This window comes from Ixodes scapularis, unplaced genomic scaffold, assembly GCF_016920785.2.
Source record: "Ixodes scapularis isolate PalLabHiFi unplaced genomic scaffold, ASM1692078v2 PGA_scaffold11__112_contigs__length_91849675, whole genome shotgun sequence".
In the NCBI taxonomy this organism is placed as follows: Eukaryota; Metazoa; Arthropoda; class Arachnida; order Ixodida; family Ixodidae; genus Ixodes; species Ixodes scapularis.
In genome coordinates, this window is record NW_024609837.1 from 86,220,158 (window position 1) to 86,243,428 (window position 23,271).

General features: G+C 46.3%; 1 protein-coding gene and 1 pseudogene across 50 annotated transcripts in view; both read left to right on the forward strand.

Annotated features, from left to right (window-relative positions):
• The window catches only part of LOC8035274, a 306,866-nt gene that overhangs the window by 77,100 nt on the left and 206,495 nt on the right, over window positions 1-23,271 (forward strand). For all 50 annotated transcript variants that reach the window (XM_040211414.3, XM_040211438.3, XM_040211445.3 and 47 more), the window contains exons 12-13: window positions 3,351-3,413; window positions 9,511-9,570. In XM_040211414.3, the coding sequence (XP_040067348.1) occupies window positions 3,351-3,413; window positions 9,511-9,570 (123 nt within the window). The remainder of the gene's footprint in view (window positions 1-3,350; window positions 3,414-9,510; window positions 9,571-23,271) is intronic.
• LOC120840757 lies at window positions 4,963-8,430 on the forward strand (annotated as a pseudogene).

Consider the following 23,271-nt stretch of genomic DNA (forward strand, 5'->3'; position numbering starts at 1 on the left):
GACACCCCTAGGTCACGTGACCCCCTGAGGTCACGCGACCCCGTTGAGATCACGTGACCCCCCTAAGGTCACATGACCCCGTTGAGGTCACGTGACTTCTGGGGGTCACATGACACCCCGAGGTCACGTGACCCCCCGAGGTCACGTGACCCCCCGAGGCCACGTGACCTCAAGGAGTCACCTATCCCTCAGTACGCTTCCATCTTCCTCTTCAAGAGCTGCGCTCTAACCGGCGTTACAGGGAATTGTAAACGGCTTCCATTTTTTAAAATTTTCTTTGTTGAAAAATTTTAACTCAACTTTGAATTTTGTGTAGTCAATGAAACCCACATTGATCAAATTTAATTTTTTTATTATAAATTTTTAGCACAGTTTTCTAAAAGAAGGGCTCTGTTATGCCCTCACAAAGTTATTAGAGAACAGAATAAAAAAGACAGCACAGAAATCCATTCATCAGTTCCTGAGATATCGCTGGGACGAGCAGCCACGGCAGTGAAAAAATCCATTCTGAGAAAACAGCACTTGAAACTTGTACACAGATTTTCAGCTTTAGAATGACCCTGCAGAATAGTCAGAAGTGTTCTTGCGCACTTTCTTCTTTTTCCGCCTTTCCAACTTCTCTTGATGTCGTTTGCTTGCCTTGTGCAGACGTAGTGCATCTTTCTCGGCAGCTCGTTGGAGGGCTAGATGGGCGGGCTGAAGTCCCACTGCAACCGATATTTCTGCAGTTGCCTTGTAGCAGCTGGCGTTGAACCTCAACACCGCTTCATACAGTGCAGTTTGCTGGCATAGCTCCAAGTTTGGCTTGAACGGTATCACGATGTCTAGCCTCTGCTTCGATCTCCTCACGTATCAGGAAATACGTCCGCAGATGGGTGCTGGAAGATGCTCTCCCACTTGTCGCGGCAGGCGGAAAACGGGTGCTGGGGCCCGCGATCTCGGGAAGAAACACGACGGTCGGCATGCTCGGTACTCCAGGCGTGAGCGGGGCGATACATTCTTCCTCGACGACAGCCGATGGCACAGAAAATCCATCACTGGAAGTGTTGACGCGATCATCATTGACGGCATGCCGTGCAGAAACTTTCAACTTCGCCATCCGCACTAACTTCATGGACCGCTTCCGCGCGCCAAACGCGCGCACCGTCTTGTACTTCGAACCTCGCATCGTGTGCGACCACGAAACAGACGGGCACGCTACACGAAACTACTCAAAGAAAGTTCGGAAAACGATCGTAAAGATGGTGAAAAACGAAGCGGAGCTGACAAAGCAAGAGCGCGTGCAAGCAGACCACTACCAAAAGCAGACGACGCGAGCGGCAACAGCAGGAGAAACGGAGAAGGAGGAGAGCGCTCCGCGCGCGGAGAAATCGCGTCCCAGCCAATAGCAGTCGCGCGCTCCCCCGCACGCTCCTCTAGGGCGCGCTCTGTCCAATCGCGTTCTTGCGATTGCAACATGGAAGAAAGGCGACCACACCGTAACCACGCGGCCGACGCCATTTTGGGAGCTGGCAAAAAAAAGAGAAAGAATTCACGTTCAAAACAAGACTAAAATGGCGGCTGTCGGCCGAATGCGTCGAAAATGGCGAGCGCGTGAAGTTGGGGTTGATTTTGACGTACGACCGTCGCTTGGATGCTACCCAGGCCTCGTAAATAATTGTTTTTAAATATTTCCCCGTTGTATTGGTGCTGATAATTACAGAGAAGGTAGTTTATGAGATATACAACTGAAAAATAAGGTTTTCTAAAAATCGACTTTTTCGCAATTTTTCGGTTTTCAAAGCCCGCGTCCCCCCCTAAGACAGACATAGGATGCACTGCCGTAGACCTAGTCTTTGGACAGACGCTTTGCCTCTCAGCTGAAATGATTGCCACTCCGCTTATTTCCGCCGTGCCTGATCCTCTCGGCTATGTCACACAGCTTCGAGAAGTGACGCGAAACCTTCGTGCCACACCGATAAGGCACCACGACCGCCACCTGACGTATGTGTGCGACGAGTTAACCTCGGCCACACGTTTTTGTACGTCGAGATGCAGTCAAGAAACTGCTCAACCAACCCTACGACGGGCCCTTCAAGGTGCTGGACAGACGAGAGAAGTTATTTCTGCTAAACTTAAACGGGCGGCAAGACACAATCTCCATCGACCGCCTTAAACCTGCCCACCTTGAGCCAACAGATGTTTCAAGCGTTCAGCCTCTATGTTGGCCCTCCTCTGCCACCACGCTCGGCACCACCTCTAAAACCCGCCCAGCGCCACAAAACGCTCTGTCTTCTGGACAAAACATCTCCCTAGAGACTCCTCTAGGGGTGGGAGTTTCTAGGGAGGTGTTTGTAGCGGACAAGCGATAAGCATAGGGATGTCTGCCATGCCAAGACGCGTGACAGTGATGCAACGCCGCGTGACGCACGCAGCGGCGCGTATCGAACACGAATCACGAGCCCTGCCCGAATGGCGAGACTGGCTGGGATCACGGCGTAGCAGGGTGGATTTTTTGCAGCTCCTTTTTTCTTTGTTAATTGTGGTGAGAAAGATTTGTTTGTTTTCGAAACCTGCTAACATCTTTCTGTTGCCACATCAGGACATCTGGATCCCCCCTCTGAATCAGCCACTACCACACACGCTTGTTTTGCCTCCGAAGAGGACTTTAATGACATTGAACGCAAGAGGGGACTAGATTACTTCTATCTAGATGCTCTTAGGAGAAGAATAGTGCTACATATCTTTCACGAGCCTGCCGTTGTCTTCTATGGCAGCGAGTGCACTTGTGGTTGAAGGGTTTGTTTTCCAGACAGCGTTAGTTCCTAAAGTGGCCGCTATGGAGTGCCACTCCTCGATCTCCTCCCGGAAAGAGAACATAAAGAGTTAATAGGAACAAAGCACCGCTGTTCATATACAAATTTCTTTTCTACACAACGTGGGGAAGGGAAATTTGCCTTGAATTTATTACATAGTAAATCACACTCTGATTAAGAACTTTATATTCTTGATGTAAACCATGCAACACTTGAACAAGAGCAGCTTGCTTTTTTTAGTTAGTGGCTTATGCCACTTGTTGCTGCTCTCCTCAATCTTTTTAACATGTAATATGGTGCAAGTATTTTATGCAAAAATTAGACGTGAAAAAATGACATGCAGCTGCCGTCAGTGTCAGATCCATGTTGCTAGTGGCATAACTCTTAGGTTTTCTAACTTTTCTTTTGTATGTTTGAGCATAACCTAAAATGTTTCCTGTCACCACAGTGCTCTGCTTTTGTCATTGATACATGTCCATGGTATCTTGTGCAGGATTGTTTTCATTGCGTTTTAGCATAGGCTAAAATGTCATTATGTTGTTGCTCCAATTGCAGAACCCCAAGATTATACTGAACGGGACGAGGAGCCTCGCAGCCATCTTGTATCTGTGAAGTCAGGTGAATTGATATCTTTTGTTTGTATCGTATTTACTCGCATAATGAACACACCTTTTTTCCCGAAAAACTGACCCATATTTGGTTCATTACACGGGGTAAAATTTGTGCATTTACACACTTCATGCAAATGTCATATTAGGTGCCAATATGACACGGCAGGGTGCTGTGGCACGTCTCCAGTGATGGAGGCGCACCCACAGCTGGTCGGGGGTCGGCCACAATAGCCATGCTTTATAAATTGCAAACCTTTTTAGGGCGCTTTCGGGGTGCCTTTTGCCAAAGGAAAAGCGACCGACAAAGCTCACTCAGCATGAAAAGCAACACCACCGTTCTTAGGCAATGTATATTACTAGTATCCAGCGGGCATCCTCAGGTATAATCCGTGACTACGCGTATAAGAACTCATACGAAGTACAATCCCCGACCGCCGTAGCCCGCTCGCATGGATCAAGTTTTGTTCACAGAGACAAGAACTCGTACGAAGTCCAATCACAGACCCCCGAAGCCCGCTTGCACGGATCAAGTTTCGTTCACGGAGAGGCTACCAGACACTCCCAGCCTACAGCGCAGCGTGCACCTCGCTGTGCCGTTCTGTTACGAATTAAATAAACACATTTACCCGGAGTATGGGAAATTAGGCCTAACCACTTTCACAATATCACTGTCCGAAAGCGGACCACAGATGACAGCTTGTTTGTTGACAACGATGCATCCGATAGGCGAAGAATGTCCGGGGCTCGACAATTCCTCGACCCAAGCTTCGTAAAGTGTACGCTACACTCGGTTTCATGGGTGAATGGTTGATCACCTCCGTAACCACCACAACTACACACTTGCAGTCATTACATGAGCAGCCTGGCTTGGCTTGACTCGGCTTGACTTGGCCTGACCGCTTGGCCTCAAAAGTAAACTGGCTTGGTGGCTTGCTAGATTGGACGCGATTCGAGGCTCGCAGATCCGGAAATTGGAGGTGCGTTGATTACGGGAGGGGAAAAAAAAGTCAAAATATTGACGCCCGTTGTGGGGGGTGCGTTTATTATGAGAGTGCATTTATTATGTGAGTAAATACGGTAATACATGTTCATGGCACCCCTATCATGGCTGCTCAACTTCTTGGCATAAGCCAAACATCTTAAAGCATCTCAAGTTCAGCAAACTTTTATCATCTCATTTGTTTACTTTTATATATATATATATATATATATCTTTTTACATGCTATTAGTTCAATTTAAGGGCTTTAATAGTGGTAATTACAATCACCCTTTTAAATGCAAGAAAAAATAAAGACAGCGAACAAAGCACGCAGAAAAACGCCGGTACTCATTTTCTGTTCCCTCGTGTAATGCTCGTTTGGGCACTTCATGCACAGTGAATGATGGTGGTGATGAATTGTTTTTATTGCATTTTAGCATAAGCAGGGGTGGTCCAGCTGCGCCTAAAGACACAAATTGCGCCAAACTGCGCCAACAAGAGCTAGTCAGTCTGTGAACGAATCCTTTTTTGGAAGAACGCCGTTTTCGGCTGGCAACCCGGTGGGAGTTTTATTTTCTAGGCTAGGTGGCGCAAGCTGCCGCCCGATATAAAGGGTAGAGCCGTTACCATAGCCATCACAATCCAATTCAGGTTTCCGGCCCAGTGGCATTATTGCGCATTATTGTTTTGTTGCGACCGTTTTGATATGCGGCGTTGTGGCTGTTCATTTCTGCATCGCCACTACTAAGTCCTCTTGAAGATGAGCCAACGTGAGTACTTTTTTTTTCTGCATGCGCGTTTTAAGTTACAGACCCCATAGTAGAAATTTGCTCGGACGCTCGTTCACCGGCAGACCAGCGGCATCAGTACCGAACGTGGTACTCTTTTCGATCGCGTGGTCGTTGTTTGATTTCCTTGTTGCGAATTGTTGCATGTTCCTTTTCATGTCAAATGCCGTAAACGATTGGTCACCCCTTGGTTGTCGCACTGCGTGCGAACTCAGAATAGAGCTTACAAACATGTTTAACAAATCGCTATAGTTTCGTATTCTCGGACGCCTTGAATATATTTATCACGATCACGAAAAACAGGTAGACTTACAATTGTGTAAGTACTATCGGGGAAAAATGAAATGCGAACAGAGGAGCGCGTGGCTCGCGGTACAGGCTGCGCCACCTGGAAGTGAGCCCAGGAGCGAGGGTGCGTGGCCTACTCCAACGTGTTCACGCTCCTCCCTCTGCGCTCCCCGAGCTTCAGCAGTGCGCCTCTTGGTGTGCTGAAAGTTATCACCGCTATCTTTGCTGGCTCAGCGCGTGCGGCGCAAAGAAGCTCGCCGCATTTGCCGAGCAGGCAAAGATAGCGGTGACAGCTTTCAGCGCACTGAGAGGCGCACTGCTGAAGCTTGGGGAGCGCCAATCGAGGGGCGTGAACACATCGGAGTAGGCCACGCACCCTCGCCCCTAGGCTCACTTCCAGGCGGCGCAGTCTGTACCGCGAGCCACGCGCTCCTCTGTTCGCATTTCATTTTTCCCCGATAGTACATATTCACCGTGGTAACTTTAAAGTTTGTAGATCATGGCAAAAAAGTTTTGGCGTATTTTCTTGGTTTGTTTAAAATTGTAATTTTGTCCTTTTTTTCTAGAGCGAAGCACCAAGTTTAAAGACTCAGTACTCTGTGAGGTGGACTCAAATAATGATTTAATTAGTCTCTGGTGCAAAAAGGGGACTCGCAAAACTGATGCATTTTGCGTCCTCTGCAATTCATCAATTTCCTGCGCACAACATGGAGTAGCTTCCATCAAACGTCACGCAGCATTGAAGAAACATGTTGAAGCTGCTGCAAGGCACAGAGATGAAGACGGAAACCTTCAGCCCCCCAAATTGGTGCAAGCCGCATTGGATTTCTCACAAGGTGCTTCTGGCACATCACTCCAAGACCAAGTGTGGAAAGCGGAATTAATTTTCGCTATGTCCGTTGTTTCAAAGTCTATCCCTTTCTCGTGGGGAGACAGTGCTACGGGAATGTATGAGTGTATGTTCCCGGGCAGCGAGGTTGCTAAGAAGTTTAGCTGCAGCAGGTCCAAGTTATCACGCATTGTGTCGGATGGACTCAGCCCTTACTTCAAGTCCAGAGTTGTGAGTGTGCTGTGCCACCCAGGTGTTTTCTTCTCCGTGATGATCGACGAAACCCCAAAGCCAGTGCAAAGAACGCAGCAACTGGATGTGCTTGTTAGGTACTTTTTTAACAGCCAGCAACAGGTTGTCGTTGAGCATGTGCAATCGTACAACCTCGGGCGTGCCACCGCGGAAGTAATTGTGGGCTGCGTAGAAGACGCGCTGACTGAGCTACCGAAGAGAGGGCTTGTTTGTTTTTTCAGTGACGGGCCTAACGTCACGAAAAGCGTGAGGAACAAGCTCCAAAAGGATATGCCATCAAGTTTGGTTGACATCAACAACTGCAACCTTCACAAAGTCCACAATGCTTTTGCAAAAGGTCTCGATGCGTTTGGCTCGGATGTTGAGGAGGTCGTCTGAAACGTCTACTACTACTTCAAAAGCGCTGTTCGTGCTGAAGCCCTCGGAGAATGTCAGGAGGCTCTAGGGATTGCTTCTCATGTGTTTCTGCGTCATGTCTCCAATTGCTGGCTCACACTTCAAGATTCACTGTGTCGTGTCCTAGAACAATTCGAAGCGCTGAAGTCATACTTTCACAAGGCAAGCATGACAAAGCAGCGAGTGGACACTCAGAATCTTCACAGCAAGCTTGCTGCAGCATTTTCAAAGAAAGACCTTTATGCCAAGGTGTTGTTCTTGAAGAACTGTGCCGAGCTTTTTTCTCGGTTTCAGACACTGTTTTAGAAGCAAGAGCCCCTGCTACACATACTCCACGCGGAATTGCTGTCTCTAGTCCAGCGAATCCTCAGCCGTTGTTTGAGGAGTGCAGCCTATGTGGACAAGAGTGCGGAGGAACTGAAGAAACTCGATGTGCAGGACTCTACCCTGTGGAAAACCAAACCAGAAGTGGGTATGTACACTGAGCAGGTAATGCTGAAATGGGATCCAGGTGAAAAGAAGCGGTTACTTCTTGGGGCCCGTGCCTTCTACTTGGCTTGCTCGAAAGACCTCCTGCAGAAGCTGCCTCTTGACAATAAAGTCCTTCAGCACACAAGTCTCTTGGGATTGCAGCCCAGCGACGTGGAGTCAGAAGTCCGATCCTTGCGATACCTTGCTTCCCAGCTGCCTCAAGTGCTTGAGAGCGACCACGTGTCATCACTGGTCGATGAGTGGCATCTGCTGAGATGTGACTCTGCTAACAGCCTTCAGTTGATGGAAGATGGACGGATCGACACTCGTTGGGCTACCGTATTTCAACAAAAGTGCGCAGCTGGTCAGCAGAAGTACCCACTGTTGTCAAGGCTAGTAAAAGCGCTGCTCTCTCTACCTCATGGTAACGCGGACTGTGAGCGAGGCTTCAGTGAGAATAAGCATCTCCTTGAAGGCCGAGCCTCATTGTGCATTGCGAGCATCAACGGATTGCGGCAAGTGAAGACCTACCTGCAGAGGTATGATGGAGATGCCACAAAGGTGCCCCTGTCGCCAGACCTTCTGCGAAGCGTCAAAAGAGCAAGAGCCCGGTATGAGGAAAGAATTGGAAGCAGAGAGGCCGACATGAAGAGAAAAAAGCCTGACAGCGCACAAGTTGATGCTGAAAACTCGCATGACAAGCGCTTAAAGAAGCAGTTGGAGGAAAGGGTGATCTCGTGCCGTGCGTTGCTGAAGAGGGCGCAAGAGACCATTGGTGCAGGACTGAAGTGCCAAAGCTTGGAAAAAGTAGAAGGTGGCCAAACTATGTTAGCTGAAGCCAATGCTACTTTGTCACGCACTCTTTGCGAGCTGGACGAACTGAAAAAGAAATGCAAAAAGCATTGAGTCAATATTTTTTTTTTCACCTGTGATATATAGCGTACAGTCAAAAGGCAAGAAGTATTAAGCAATTGATATTTCAGTTTTCATCTGTGATATTATGTTACATAGTTAAGCTTTAGCTGCAAGAATGTTCTGTCATAAATAAAATGGTTTTCTTATGGTGAGTTCTTTTCTTTGTAAATTACTATATGAAATTCAGATGTTCGTGACACACACAGACATATATATATATATATGGGGGGTGAGGTAAGATTGACAAGGGCAGCCGTAATATATATATATAATAATAAAGACATGGCACAGAACTGCTCTATGTTCATGCTGCTCCAAAATGTTTAGTTTTCCTGATACCAAGGTGCTCCAAAACGAGCTTTTCCCTGCTCCAAAAGGGGAGTTTATGTGATACGAATTGCTCCAAAATTGGGTTTTTCTTGCTCCAAAAATTGCTCCAAAACCTAAAATGGCTGGACCACTACTGCATAAGGTAAAATGCTACTATGGCGTCCCAACGTTACGAGAACCCCAATATTATGTTGAGTGGGACGAGGAGTTTGGCAGTCATCTTGTATCTGTGAAGCCAGGTCTGTTCTACATTGGAGCTGTTAAGGGCTAGGTTCCCCAGGATCGTATCCGGTACCAAACAAATGTCGACACAAAACTCTGGACAGCTACCGCCATCTATGAGCGACGGCGGCAACCAGACACCCAGTTTGCCGTCCTCGCTCATAGATGGCGGCAACCTTTCCAGCCTTTCCCCTCTGGTTTTCACCAGATTGGAAAGGCTGAATTTCTCTGGGCGTCGTCCTAGATGTCCTCCTCGAGGTCGTTCTAGAAGTCATCCTTGAGGTCGCCGTAGAAGTCGTCCTTGAGGTCGTCCTAGGCGTTGTCCTCTAGGTCCTCCTGGAAGTTGTCCTTGAGGTCGTCCCTGAAGTCGTCCTAGATGTCCCTGAGGTCGTCCTCGAGGTCAACCTAAAAGTCGTCCTTGAGGTCGTCCTAGACATCCTCGAGGCGTCGTCCTTGAGGTCGTCCAGGAAGTTGTCCTTGAGGTCTTCCCACCATAGTACAGCTTCTCTGGTCTTCCTTTTTCACCAGAGTGGAAAGGCTGAAAGTTATTTAATTTATGTCTGTCTTAAAGCTTTGCACCTCGCAATGCATTGACATTATCAAAACTAATCTCACTCTCTTTTATACTCGCAGAGCCGGATTACCATGAGGAATACCGGGAACCTATGAGCCCAGTGCTGCCTCTTACAAAAGGTACGTTGTTGACCACATTTTTTTTTGTAGCTTTAAGAAGGGTGATTGGTGACCAAGCAAATTCTTGCGCTGCACCTCGGAGCACAAAGCAAAAGCTTGTGCTGCAGAAGTCGCAGGCTCTGGCTTCAATTACCACTTCTGCCCATTTTACTAATTCATTCATTCATTTATTCGCGACTCTAGCAAAACGGACGCCACCAAGCGGGAAAACTGGGAACCAGCCAGAACAGGTCGCTTGGTGCCCCTCCGCGTCTCTAGTGGCTTTCGCGGACACGTGTTGTCGGCCCGGTGGCGGACATTGTAATTTGACGATCGAAGGTCCGGAAACTTCCCAAGTTTCTTTGAGTGTTTGTTAGTGTGGTGAAGTCTCAGTAGATTGTTTCCTTCCATCACGTGTTTGAAAGCTCGTTTACTCCACAACACACGGTTGCATGCTTTCAATTTCTTGGATGGGGAGGAATCGCGGAAAAACGTTTTGATTTCTAGTCTGTCTGGAATCACATTCAAAGTGACGACTACTTGGTAACTGATAAGTGGTTTCTTTATAAGGATGTAGAACAGTGAACTGAGGACGGCAGACGAGGCATTTCACCGGAGGGAAAACCAATGTTGCAGTCAAGTGAATGGAAAGGTTCGATAGCTGCTTTTTTTTAGTTTGGTTGTGTTCGATTAGCTTCAAGATTGAGCCATCCACGCCGGTCGGTGCGTTCTTTTCGCTGAAAAAGCCTCTGGACCACACCGAAGGAGTGGGGCTGATTTTGCAATTACTTGATTCCATAAAACCTGCTCACTGCATACGATTAATGAGGAAAATTGTCTGCTTTCAAAAGGTGGGGGATGCGTCTCGCAAAGTTAGACGCTGTCATGGCATTATGATCTATCGCGCCTCCAATATTTATATTACCGTATTTACTCGCAGAATGAACACACTTTTTTTTCCGAGAAATCGATGCAAAGCTGGGGGGAGCGTTCATTACGCGAAGTAAAATTTTTGCATCCGTATTTACTCGCATATGAACGGACCTTTTATCCTGAAAAATCGAAGTAACTTCTTATCTCTTTGCGCGCGGCGCCGGACCCCGTAACCAAACTAAGCTGTGCAAAAAAAAAAACTTTTTTTTTTTTTTCCGCCTTTTGCAAGCTGTTTTGTTTGCTTAGGCGTTGCTTAGGCAAGGGCTCTCCGCTTAGCTTTCTTATCTCCTTGCGCGCGACGCACGACCTCCCGCACGACCTCCCGTAACCAAACTGCGCTGTGCAAAAACAGAAAAAGCTTCTCTTTGTTTTTGTTTTCTCTTTGTTTCATGTTTTTTTTTTTTTTCTTGTCGTTTTTTGCAAGCTGTTTCCTTGCTTAGAGCGCTTCTCCGCTTCTCTTTCTTACCTCCTTGCGCGCGGCGGCGCGCAAACCCAAAGTCCAGACTGCGCCGTGCAAAAATAAAAAAAAGCTCCTCTCGATGTTTTTTTTTCTTGCTTCCGTTGGATCTTTGCGAATTTTTTAACGCCTTTTGCAAGTCGTTTTGTTCTCCCACGCTGCCCATGCATTCGCGACCTCGCTGCACCAGGATAGAAAAGTGCGTTCATTTCGCGCGCGTGGGGGGAGGGGGTCAAAATTTTGACATCCGGGTTGGGGGTGCGTTTATTACGCGAGTGAAAAAAAAAGTCGAAATTTTGAGAGCCGACTTGGGGGGTGCGTTCATTACGCGAGTGCGTTCATTGTGCGAGTGAATACGGTATACCCTCGTTGAATTCGCCAGCAGCAATATACGTCTACATTGCTCAGGTTGACCGACCAGAAAAAAATACTAATTTTCTCCATTCAAAGTTCGAAGTCAAGTTCAATGCAGAGAGGTTCTGCGTGAATCTCCGATGAAGACTCTCTTCAGTTTGTCTCCGTGCTGCCGGCTAGAATCATTTGGCTGAGTTTAAGTAGTATCCCCAGTCAAAAATTCTCATTAGATTCCAATTGGAATTTCCAATTGGTACCATTTAGGTTTTCGGACAACCAATTGGTCACTGTAATGGGAACCCATGGGAACCAATGGGAACCATTTGAAACCCATTAGGTTCCAACTGGAAAATTTTTTCCAACTGGTGAGACCCATTGGCCAGTGCGCTTCCAATTGGAACCCACTAAGACCGATTGGTTCCGATTAAAACCTGTTAGAATTCCAATTGGATCTAATGATAATTTTTAGCTGGGTCTCTCTGTCTGTCAAATATACTTTCACTCAGCAGTACACTTAATAGCTAGTCAATTAAGCTCATATTTCAATTCGAAAAATATACTATATCGCTTTAGTGGGGCATAGTACGTAATATATTTACTTATTTATTTATTTATTTCCTACAGCGCCCTGAAGGGCATTACAGTAAGGGGAGTCACAACACCAAAAAATGGATTTTTAACACATCATAGGTTATCAAGGCACATAAGTACGCAAAGTAATATACAAAACTCGCACACGCATATAAGCATACATAGAAAAGAAACAACCTTAGTTTGCATGGAAAGAAACACAAATGTGTTAATAATATATTTACACTCAAATATATTGTTCAGAGACAGTGCTGGGGTTGCGGAAAAAATGAATCTGGTCTTTGCAAGGGAACAATCTCGCTTGTCAACTGTTCCATTCTTTTATCGTTCGTGGGAACAAAGAGTTACGAAACAAATCAGACTTTGACATGTGCTCCCGAACTTTTTGGTCATGATCTACTCTGCGTGATACATAAAATGGCTCAAACAGGTAATGAGATCTTTCAATTTCAGATAAACCTTAGAAAATACTGTGAAAAAATTTAGGCGCAAATACTTACGCCTAAGAGCAAACGATTTCCATTGTAAATCCTTTTTTGTTGCAGAGACACTGTTACGAAAGTTGTAATTATTTGTCACAAATCTAGTGGCACGGTTTTGAATTCTTTCAATTTTATCAATGAGATACTGTTGAGATGGATCCCATACAACGCAAGCATACTCGAGAATGGGCTTCACACAAGAGAAAAAGAGAGTCTGTTTGAGGGATGGTGAAGCGTACGAGAAGTTTCTCCTTAGAAAACCCAGCATTCTTCTAGCTTTCCCTGTTACGTAGTTCACAAGTGAAAGCCATCTCCAATCATCAGAAAAAAGTACCCCCAGATATTTAGCTTCTTTTTTAACCCTTTCATGGTCACATTTTTTCTCCAAAGACGCGCCCCCGGGGTCGGTTTTTTTTACTTGTCGCATAAAAAAATTTAAGGCTTAAAATTAATAGTACACACACTTCAAAAAATCTGCGGCACATTCGCTGAAGGCTGAACAAAACAAAAAGGACTAAAACTTTCACGCGACCTGCCCTCTTCAGAGACGGTCTAGCAGACGGTGGGGCTGTGTGTCAGACTCTGGACTCTGAACCCAGCTGGTTTCCAGTTGTTCCTCGGAGGTCGAGCTGTCATCCGACTCACGAGTCCGAGAAGGGTTCAAAGTCTGAACCCGAAAAGCCATTGCTTCAATCTCCACTATGCTACCCCCCGGAGCAGCCAGCACGCGCGGCCATCTCGAAGGTATCACTTGCTCAGAGTATCCAGTTTCGCAATTTTAAAAAGCCGCGCCAAAATATACATTACCGGAGTAATATGGCCGTAGTTTTCTACAAACCTACCAGATGGCAGCACGTCCCCGCGAACGCGCCCGTTCAAGCAGAGGCGCGAATTTTTGAATGAGCAGTCGCGGACGTACCGGTACGTCAGCAACCATGCGGGACGCTCCCGCGCTGACGTACAGGTATGGCAGTGACCATGAAAGGGTTAATGAGTAAAGTTTCTTCGTGTAAAACGTACGTTGACTGGAGAACGTTGCGTTTTCTTGCGAACCTTACATGACAGCACTTTGACATTACCGGAGTAATATGGCCGTAGTTTTCTACAAACCTACCAGATGGCAGCACGTCCCCGCGAACGCGCCCGTTCAAGCAGAGGCGCGAATTTTTGAATGAGCAGTCGCGGACGTACCGGTACGTCAGCAACCATGCGGGACGCTCCCGCGCTGACGTACAGGTATGGCAGTGACCATGAAAGGGTTAATGAGTAAAGTTTCTTCGTGTAAAACGTACGTTGACTGGAGAACGTTGCGTTTTCTTGCGAACCTTACATGACAGCACTTTGAGATACTCAAAGTCATTTTCGATTGTGAACAAATTCTCTCTAAATTGCCTTGAAGAGCCAATACATCAGAGTCTGAAATAATTTCACGGTACAAAATGCAGTCGTCAGCGTACAGTCTTATTTGCGAGGCAATTCTCTGGGCTATGTCATTTACAAAAATTAAAAAGGGGAGTGGCCCAAGCGTGGAGACCTGTGGTACTCCAGAAGTTACATCAACTGGTAGAGACTTTACCTCATTTACAACTGCACATTGTTAAAGGACACATGCAAAGGAAAAAAACATTTTTTTTAGACACCTTAGATGGAAAAAGGATGTCATAAAACGATTTTACAACGAAGAAAAATAAATTTTGGAGCTATATTTACGGCGCTATACGAATTTGTAGTTGGCGCTCGCGGGAGCCGCCGCTGGTCATGTGGTAGGCCCGCGCGCCGCCGCGCTGCGTCGCCGCCGCACGCTGAGCGTTGTGCGAACGCCGCTTCAACGTGTTTCTCCACGCCGCCGTCGCCGCCGCCGCACAAGTTCGTCTGCTTCGGGGCGCCGCCGCCGTCGTCTGGCCGGCGCACAGGTCTATCACGTCTGCTTGCGCTTTTTCAGGAGTTTCCTTTGGGCTCTAAAAGTTACTTATTCATCTTAGTTTTTTGTTATACTTCAAACAAAGATGAATAAGTTACTTTTAGAGGCCATAGGAAGCTTCCGAAAGAACGCAAGCACCACGTGATAAATAAAGACCAGTCACATGATAAATACGGACCACTTTTCCGCGGTGCCCGCGGGCGCCAACTACAAATTCGTTTCGCGCGCTTTAAATATAGCTCTAAAAATTTTTTTCCTTCGTTGTAAAATCGTTTTACGGCGTCCTTTTTCCATCTAAGCCGTTTAAAAAAAATGTTTTTTTCCTTTGCATGTGTCCTTTAACAGTCACTCAAATAGTTAGGAATCCAATATTACGTGTTACTATCAATATTTAGACTCCTAAGTTTTTCTAAAATAAAGCAGTGCGGAACCGTATCGAAGGTTTTTCGAAGTCCAAAAATATGCATTCAACTTGCTTTCTACTATCCACCGATTGAGCTACCGTAGAATACCACGCATCCGCCCATTCCACATTAAGCACCCATATCCAAATTTCTAAGGTCTGAGAAAATTTGCACAGTACATTTATCTGAAAAAAATATCACCGGACAAGCGCCCATCCCCACTTTTTTCGTGATTATCTATGTTTTGAATAGGCGCTTGCCCGGTATTTTACGGTAAGTCGTGGGTAAACTCAGTCAATTGGGTGTCGCAAGGGAACCCGGCTCTAAAACCGTGTTGCAAGGGAGTAAAAAAAGAATTAGTATTCAAGTGCGAGATCAGATTGCTATAAATAATGTGCTCCAATATCTTGCATAAAACACTCGTTAGCGATGTTGGTCTGTAGCTCTCAACACTGCTCCTGGCTCCAGATTTATGTACTGGTACAGCATTCGCATGTTTCCAGTCGTGAGGCAATGAACCACACTGCAATGACTGGGTAAAAATAATGAAAAGATAGCAACTAATTATGTCAGCACATGATTTGAGAACATGGTTCGGGATATTGTCGGGTCCGATCGCCTTTTCAACTTATGTTATTAGTAATGTTATTTAGTAAATTAAGAGTTCCATTGTGACCTATCGCAATCTCTAGAATTTGTTCAAAACTACCATCATTTGCATGCAAAGGCTTCACATTTAAATCCAGAGAAATAATAGATTGGAAATAATGATTAAAGCAGGAAGCTTTAGCGCGTTCGTCGGTAGTTATTAAACCGTCTACCGTAAGGGGCGGAATTCCTAACGACTCTTTACGACTAGATTTAACAAACTTCCACATTTGCTTTGGATTTGTTTTGACCTTGCTTTCGAGAGAGTTAAGGTAGCCACTCTTCACTATCACTGCCTTTCTCTTGAATTCAGCTTGAATACATACATATTTTTATTTCTACTGGCTTTGTATTTGCTATATTCTCGTTTTTTGTTTGTTTATCAGCCTGCGAAGTTCTTTTGACATCCATGGCTTATTTTTTCTACGCCTAGAACTGATAGTGCGGGAAGGAATATGTGTATCAACCAGATCATGAATCTTGCTTTTGAAGACATTCCACACAAAATCAATGTCATCATTATTACCTAAAGTGTCGAAATCAGGAAGAAAATCAAAAAGAGGATTTGCAATGCTAGTGTAATCTCCTCTTTCGTAGATGTACATTTTTCTGCTGCAGGTGTCGCATTTTCTTCAAATGAAAACGATGCGCTATTTACCACTGAGTCATGATTGCTTATTCCAGGTGCAACTGATGCAGACTTAATGGCGTCCATTTTATTACACAATAATAAAACTAACACTTTGGAGCAGTTATCCGCGCGTCTTGTTGGCTCATCAACAAACTGGTACAGCTCAAAATCGTTAATGATGTCAATAAATGCGGTATAGACACTGGAAGGGTTACTGATCACCGTGCGACCGTTGCACCATTGAATGTCCGGAAAATTAAAGTCTGCCCCCAAAAGTATGTTATCTGAACTCGGTGCGCTCATACATTTATACAGTTCTAACATATGATCAACGGAGCTATTTGGGGGTCGATAGAAAGAACCGACGGATAAAAACTGGCCATTATGTAAAGAAATTCTACACCACACTGCATCACACGAAATCCCCTCAAGAGCAATTGGACAGCTGATGAGACTGTTATGTACTAGCAGAAAGACCCCTCCCCCAAGAGAATTTCGGTCATTTCGATATCCACAAACTCAACTCTTACGTCACGGCGCGGTGGTGGCGCGTCGGGCGCACTTCCGGTCTGGAGCTGTGGGCGGATGTCCCCATTTGAAACGTGTATTCGTGCATTGTTTTCAAAGCAACCAGACAAAAACCTGCCTTCTCGTCAAAACGCTACGACTGGGGCTGTACAAAAAAAGTCGAGGAAGGTTTGAAGATCAGATTTCATGTGCTGGGTTCGTCTGAGAACGTGGATATGTGCCGTGAAAAGGGAAAACCAGACGCCGTCGGACCACGATTGCTTGGGCGGGAAGCACTTTGGGTTGAATTCACGGATACTTGTGGTCATCATATTTATTTGTTTTGTTCCAACATGAGCGCCAGAAAACCGTCAAGTTGTACGGACCACTTGCGGACTACGTTCAGTGCGTCTTCAAGTTCAAACAACCGCCTGACCGTTCGAACTGCCGTCTGCTCTTTCAAACGTTTCTGCTTGTCGTCTGCTCTCTTAGACGACGCCGGCCCGTAGACCAAATGTTGGTTCAATACTTGCGATAAGAAGTAAGTGCAGGCCTCAAAAGTTTCGAGGTTGGTAAGCAGGCTCGATGTAAACAGTAGATGCAAGAAGATGTTGATCATTGTTACCAGTGGCCATCACAGACTTGTTATGCCTGATTCACTTGGTCCGTCTGATTCTGCTTGCGATTTTCAGTGTCAACGTGGACCATCTCAGCTACAGTTTATGCTTTTGCAGCCTGAGTGACGTCGTGACTGAAATTTGCGAGCGAAATCTCACCATGCGAATCAGGCTTTAGCATCCATTTTGCAGAGTCCACGCGGAATGAATCGCCGCATGTCACTTTATTCACGCAAAATTTTTATTCACGCAAAATTTTGTGGTGTAACGAGCCTCGGTAACTTCGCTGAGGCCGCTGGAGTAGTCAGACATTGCCACGAAGACGTAGAATCAACAAGGCAAACGCGAAAAAGGGCAGGGGGACTCGCACCGACGCCGACATCGCATTTCAATGGTTTGGTTATGGGCAACGGCGAGCTTCTTGCCCACACTCCATCGTGCATGTGCGGCACCGGTGGCATCTGCTAGGAGCGCTCTGGTTTGTTTGTAAACATGAGTTGGTGTATACAGGGAAATTTTCAGGGAACACCTTGGTATCAGAAACGGACTGATCGAGCCACGATTCAGTACCCATTACTTTGGATGGATTTTGTTACAGAAACAAGCGCAGCAAGATTATCTGGTTTATTTTTGACAGTCCGACAGTTCACAGCAAGTGTTATAAGTCCTCGTCCGCCTTTGACAAGACAGGATTTCAGTAATTGCTACATGCCATACTCTTTGATACATTGGTCCGCATTGTCGTACACGAAGGTTTTATTACCGTTAATCAGTTTATTGTATTTTAGTTTAAATTTCGCGTTTTCATTTCTGGCATACCCCAACAACTGTCTTTGTTCACTACACACTCTATGAGAAAAATCCTCGATTTTAAAAGCACTAAACTTTACGATAATCAGTCGTTTTGCGCACGCTTTGAACCGGCCAAGGCGATGTGCGCATTCTATGTCAGCTGATCCTAGAAAGAAACCAAGTTTTTCTTGGCATAGCGTTATCACGCGCTTCTCCGGTTCTGCCCGCGTTTCACTTTGACCGTCCTCAAAACCGTAAAAGATTAGGTTATTCAGGTTATCCTGCTGTATCGCTATCCGCCATAGATGAGTTACATAACCCGCTTGTCAACATGACTTCTTGATTGCTACTAAACCTGAATTGAAATACGAGTATCAGCTGTTTAGTTTGGTGCCAGCAGGTTAACATGCTCCTTGCCTCAAGAAGCCCTTGCTTAATTTTAGTAATTTTCCTGCAGCCTGTGTTGTTGATCGAGCAGACGACTAGAGCTGTTTCTTAAGGCCCGTTCACACTCTTGCGACCTCTTAGAATCTGGTCCCTTGGAACCTCTTCAACAACGAGAAAACACACTGACGCCATCTATTGGGTAACAGTCTAAACTTGGCAGTCTGGCATATTAGCGGCGAAGCTCCTTAGGGTCTAGCCTTGTCCGTCCGGCGTCCGTGCTTACATAGATTGCGCTGCCTCCGGGATCGGGCCACTTTTAAAAATAAAAACGTGCGCCCGCACGTTTTTATGGACAGGACCGCTTGCTTACGAGGCAGACGTCTTAACCACTACGCTACATTCCAACACTGCATGTAGCCGCTCAACGTCTATACCGGAGAGGGAGCTGCGGTCAAATGCTTATATAATTGTGTTAAACTTTGCATGCATTGGCTCAACGTTTATAGACGAGAGGGCGCTGCAGTCATATGCTCAACTGCGTATATAACCACGATCCATACCACACATTCTCTTTCTGACATGGACCGTTGACTTAAGCGGTGGAGATGCATTCCCACGACTTCTAGTGGATCCAAGCTGATCCGCTAGAAGAACCACTGGCTCTGCAGTAATAATGAAGTCGAAACGCAACCCGGAACTCAGCACTACCTATGAGCAATAAAAAAAATCAGCACCATCAGCACTACCTATGAACAATAAAATCAGTATCATCAGCACCACCAGAGCTTCACCCCAATCAACATGATTCACCACGTGGAGATGCGGCCTCTTTTTTTTTCTATTTCTTTTGCACATTATCCTTTCGTTTATGGCTCGAAAAACTTTTGTCAAAGTTATAAACGAGCCTTTCTTATAGGTATGACACAAACTTGACCTCAGAAATCCCGCAAAACCTTCGCTCTTGTGAAATCCAGTTACAGGGTCACCGTATAGATGGCGCTAGAGTGCCAGTGTGTTTTCTCGTTTTAAGAAATTTTAAGAGGCTCAACTCTCTCGGTTGTGCTCGATTGCAAGAGTGTGAACAGGCCTTTAAACGCGGATACGCACAAAAGCTCAATTTCGCGGACAGATAAGTCGCATGGTCGAGGTATGTCAGGCAGCTTAAAATTACTCTCGGTGGAACAATTCTGTAGTCATCGCCGCTTTTTTTATTTGATCAAAACCGATTAAAGTCTATTATCATCTCTTCAGAGCCCATAGTTTCGGTTCTGAACGAAATCTCCGAAACAAAAGTTTGACGTGAAAAGAACACAAAACACCGGGAAAACAAAACTATTGTTTGCAAGTTTATGTGCACCGGCTACACTTAACCATCGCAGTTCAAATACCTATAAAAGTGGGCCTTCAACAAAAAAAAATTTGTTAAATTAAATGCGCCACCCGTTCAAGCGGCCCGGCTGAGCCGACGCGACCTGGACCCAGCCGCCATGTTTGTTTGGTGGTGGCGCCCCCTATAGGTCGCTGGAGTCGCGAATTTTAGTCATTAAAGGGCCCATGAAATGGATTTTGGGTTGGGATAAATCATTTTAGATTGGGATTTCACTAATAGCACATCGTTCAGTGGGCCAAAAAAAAAAAAAAAAGGTAGAAAGTCAAAAGCCTGACTTTCAGTGCGAAAGTTTGAAAACACAGCGGACTATTCCGTACCTCCTCCCCTTCGTAACCTCTCTGCCTTTTTACTGTGATACATCCGCGGTCCCAAAAGCGCGTCATCAGGTCCAAACGCACGTCACACGAAACCGGACCTCCCTTGTTCCCTTCACCCCTAAGCTGACATTGTGGTGGAAGCTACGTGCTTGCCGGACCAATCAGCCGCCTCCCTTTCATCACCTCACCTCATTCTCTGCACGTGGGTATGCGCGAAAAAGCGTGATCACTTGGCAAGTGTGGCTGGCCCAACGAGCACGTAGCTTCCACAGCACTGTCAGCTTTGGGGTGAACGGGTTGGGGAAAGCAACTTTTGTCTGAATTTTGAGCGACGGGCTAATCTTCTAGGGGGACAATGGCTCTGTCCGGGTACACAAACCGGATTCCGAGCAAGAGGGGCCTCCCCTCTTTTCGTCTTCTTGAACTGTTTGGTGGAATGCGCGATTTATGAGTTGAGGAGGAAAGCGAAACAGGAAAAAGTTGGAAAAGCGTTTCATGACCCCTTTAGGGCCTGGTTAGGGCACTACATAAGGGGGGGGATTGACTTCAACCATACAACAGTTTAGAGCCCTGCACGGGCCGGATTTTCTGGGCCCGGCCCGACTCGGCCCGGCAGAGGCCCGGCCCGGGCCCAGCCCGAGCCCGACAGAATATTTAATTTCTAGGCCCGGCCCGACCCGGCTTGGAAGAGACATAGCCCGGGCCCGGCCCGTCAGAATTTTTAGACAGAAGTTCGAGCCCGGCCCGAGCCCGACAAAAATGTTTTAAATATAAGCCTGAGTCTGGTCCGAGCCCGACAGTTTATATTCATGAGCCCAAAAAAGTTTGCAGGCTTTAACCTAAAGACTGTCTAAGCATAAAGCGAGCATATTTTATTTAAATTTCTTCTGGACTTGGAACGAGCTTTTTTGGCACAATCAATATCCCGACTTGGTGTATTTTCGAGAATATTGGAGAAATATGAAGTGTATAAGTGATTTAAAGAAAAAAAAAAGTGCCGTATTTTTTATTTATGCATTTCTTGAAGAGATATCAAGCTTTTCGTTGTTCGATTCGTTTCAGAAAACTTTTCTCTCTACATGTTTTTGTGAAGAAATAATCAGAACCACGCTAGTGCATATTCAAAAAGCTGTATAAGCATAAAAATATCTAGTTAGCTTATCTTTGGCGGCATAGTAAGGCTCCCTGCACAAAAGCAAAATCAAGCTCACATTGTTTTTCTTGTGTTCAGTTTGAAACGCAGAGGAAAAATACACTCATGTTGTACCCTGCGACTGGAGTGCCCTCAATTTTTTGACCGTACTTTCCCACTATGGTGGAGGAATCCATACGTTTCCTTTTATCCACGTGAAAGCTTTCCAAGTGCAAGACGTCTTTCTTTTTTTTTTTAACAGCAGCTTAGTAATTTTGCATTTCACATGTTTGTTTTCATTGAACCGAGAAGATCAATGAGCAGCTTTTTTGTTATCAACAATTTAAAATTTGTGGCACACGACTGCCCAGCCACGGCCCGGAAAATATTTTGTTCAAGCCCGAGCCCGGCCCGCGCCCGAGAAAATGCGTGCTACCCGGCCCGAGCCCGGCCCGCGGGCCGGGCCGGGCTCGGGTTTTCGGGCTGGCCCGGGCCCGTGCAGTGCTCTACAACAGTTACATAGAACAGTAAAGGCCCTGTCACACTGAGGCAACACGACGGCAACAGCAACACAACACGTTGTCCAACAGTCGGGCAACTTGTTGCTCGCTCCCCGTGTTGTCCGACAAAGCTGTCACACCTTGGCAACAGCACGACAACATGGACGACAACTAAAATGTTGCCTCGGTATGACAGCTTTCGGCAACAAAAACAGCAGCAACTTGTGTTGGACAACGAGTGTTGCCCTGATCGCTGGCTGAGCGAATTTCGGGCCGGCAACACGACAACATAGATAGATTCGATGGTAGAGTTAGTCCCCTATCAATAAAGTCTTACTCAAATAAAGGCTTGGAAAACGTTATTTAACAATAATTAGGGCTGGCGTGCAGCTAAAATATTTTCGATTAATGTTTTTTGTTGCGTAGTTACGGAAAGCGATTTTCGAAATGGTCACAGCTACGGTCGTGAACGTTCAGACTGGTTTTGAAATTAGAACTCCCGAGAGACCAGCGCACATTACGGATAGTGAAATAAAATGGCATGCCTACTCACCCACTAATAAAGTATGATAAAAATAATCCAGAAAACCTAAGATTAAAAAATCGAAGCATAAAACGACCACTCTGATCATGATTGTTGATGCTTGGAACTTGGAAACAGCCGCTACCAGACACCTGATTTGTTTTAAAAATACCCAGGACGTTTTGGGGGAATGAAGCGATCACGTAGCAGCGGTAGTCCAGTAGACAGCGTTGGAAAATATTTATTTCACCGATTGTTATGAAGGCCGATGGTGTCGGTGTCGCAGTTTTGAAGCACTGTCAGTTCAGCTCAACACCACGTTACAAAAGACACTTTGGGGTACTTCCGGTGCTAACGCAATTTTACAGTAGAAATAGGAATTGCATGAAAGAACCGGACAGAATCACTTCATACGGTGGCGTAAATCCCGAAAATACATCAGCGATGTCACTTTCCTCGGTTAGGGCTATCTGCTTTGTCAGTGAATGAAGAACATTTCGATAAAATAAAGAGCGAACAATACTCCCTGTGTCAAGTTTTCTAATTAGCCACTGGTTAATGTCGTACCGTGGTAATACCCGGCCCTTCGAACGCACTAGCACTTTGTAGAGTCACATTTCCAGCGATTCCGCGCCGCACACGAACGAAGGTAAACAATCAAGATGGCGGAGGTTTCCCCGTGTTGTCCTCGCCGTCAGCGCGGTGTGACAGGGTTGTCGGAGAACAAATCGGGCAACACGGTTGCCGGGCGGCAGCAACATGTTGCCCGACTGTTGTTGTTGCCTCGATGTGACAGGGTCGCCGGCAACACGACTTCCCCGTGTTGCCGGATAGAGTTGTCCAACTGTTGCCTCAGTGTGACAGGGCCTTAACAAGATCCACAAAAAAGTGAAAGCCGTTTACAACTCCCTGTGACGCCGATTTGGAGTGCAGCTCTTGAGGAGGAGGGAAGGGTACTGAGGGGAGGGTAAACCCCTCCTCCTCCTCCTTCTCCTCCTCCTCCTCTCCTCATTCTTTATTATGCTCTGGGGGGGTCACCTGACCTCGGGAGAGGGGGTCGCTTGACCTCGGGGGGGGGGGGGGGGTGTCACGTGACTCTCGGGGGGTCACGTGACCTTGGGAGGGGTCACGTGACC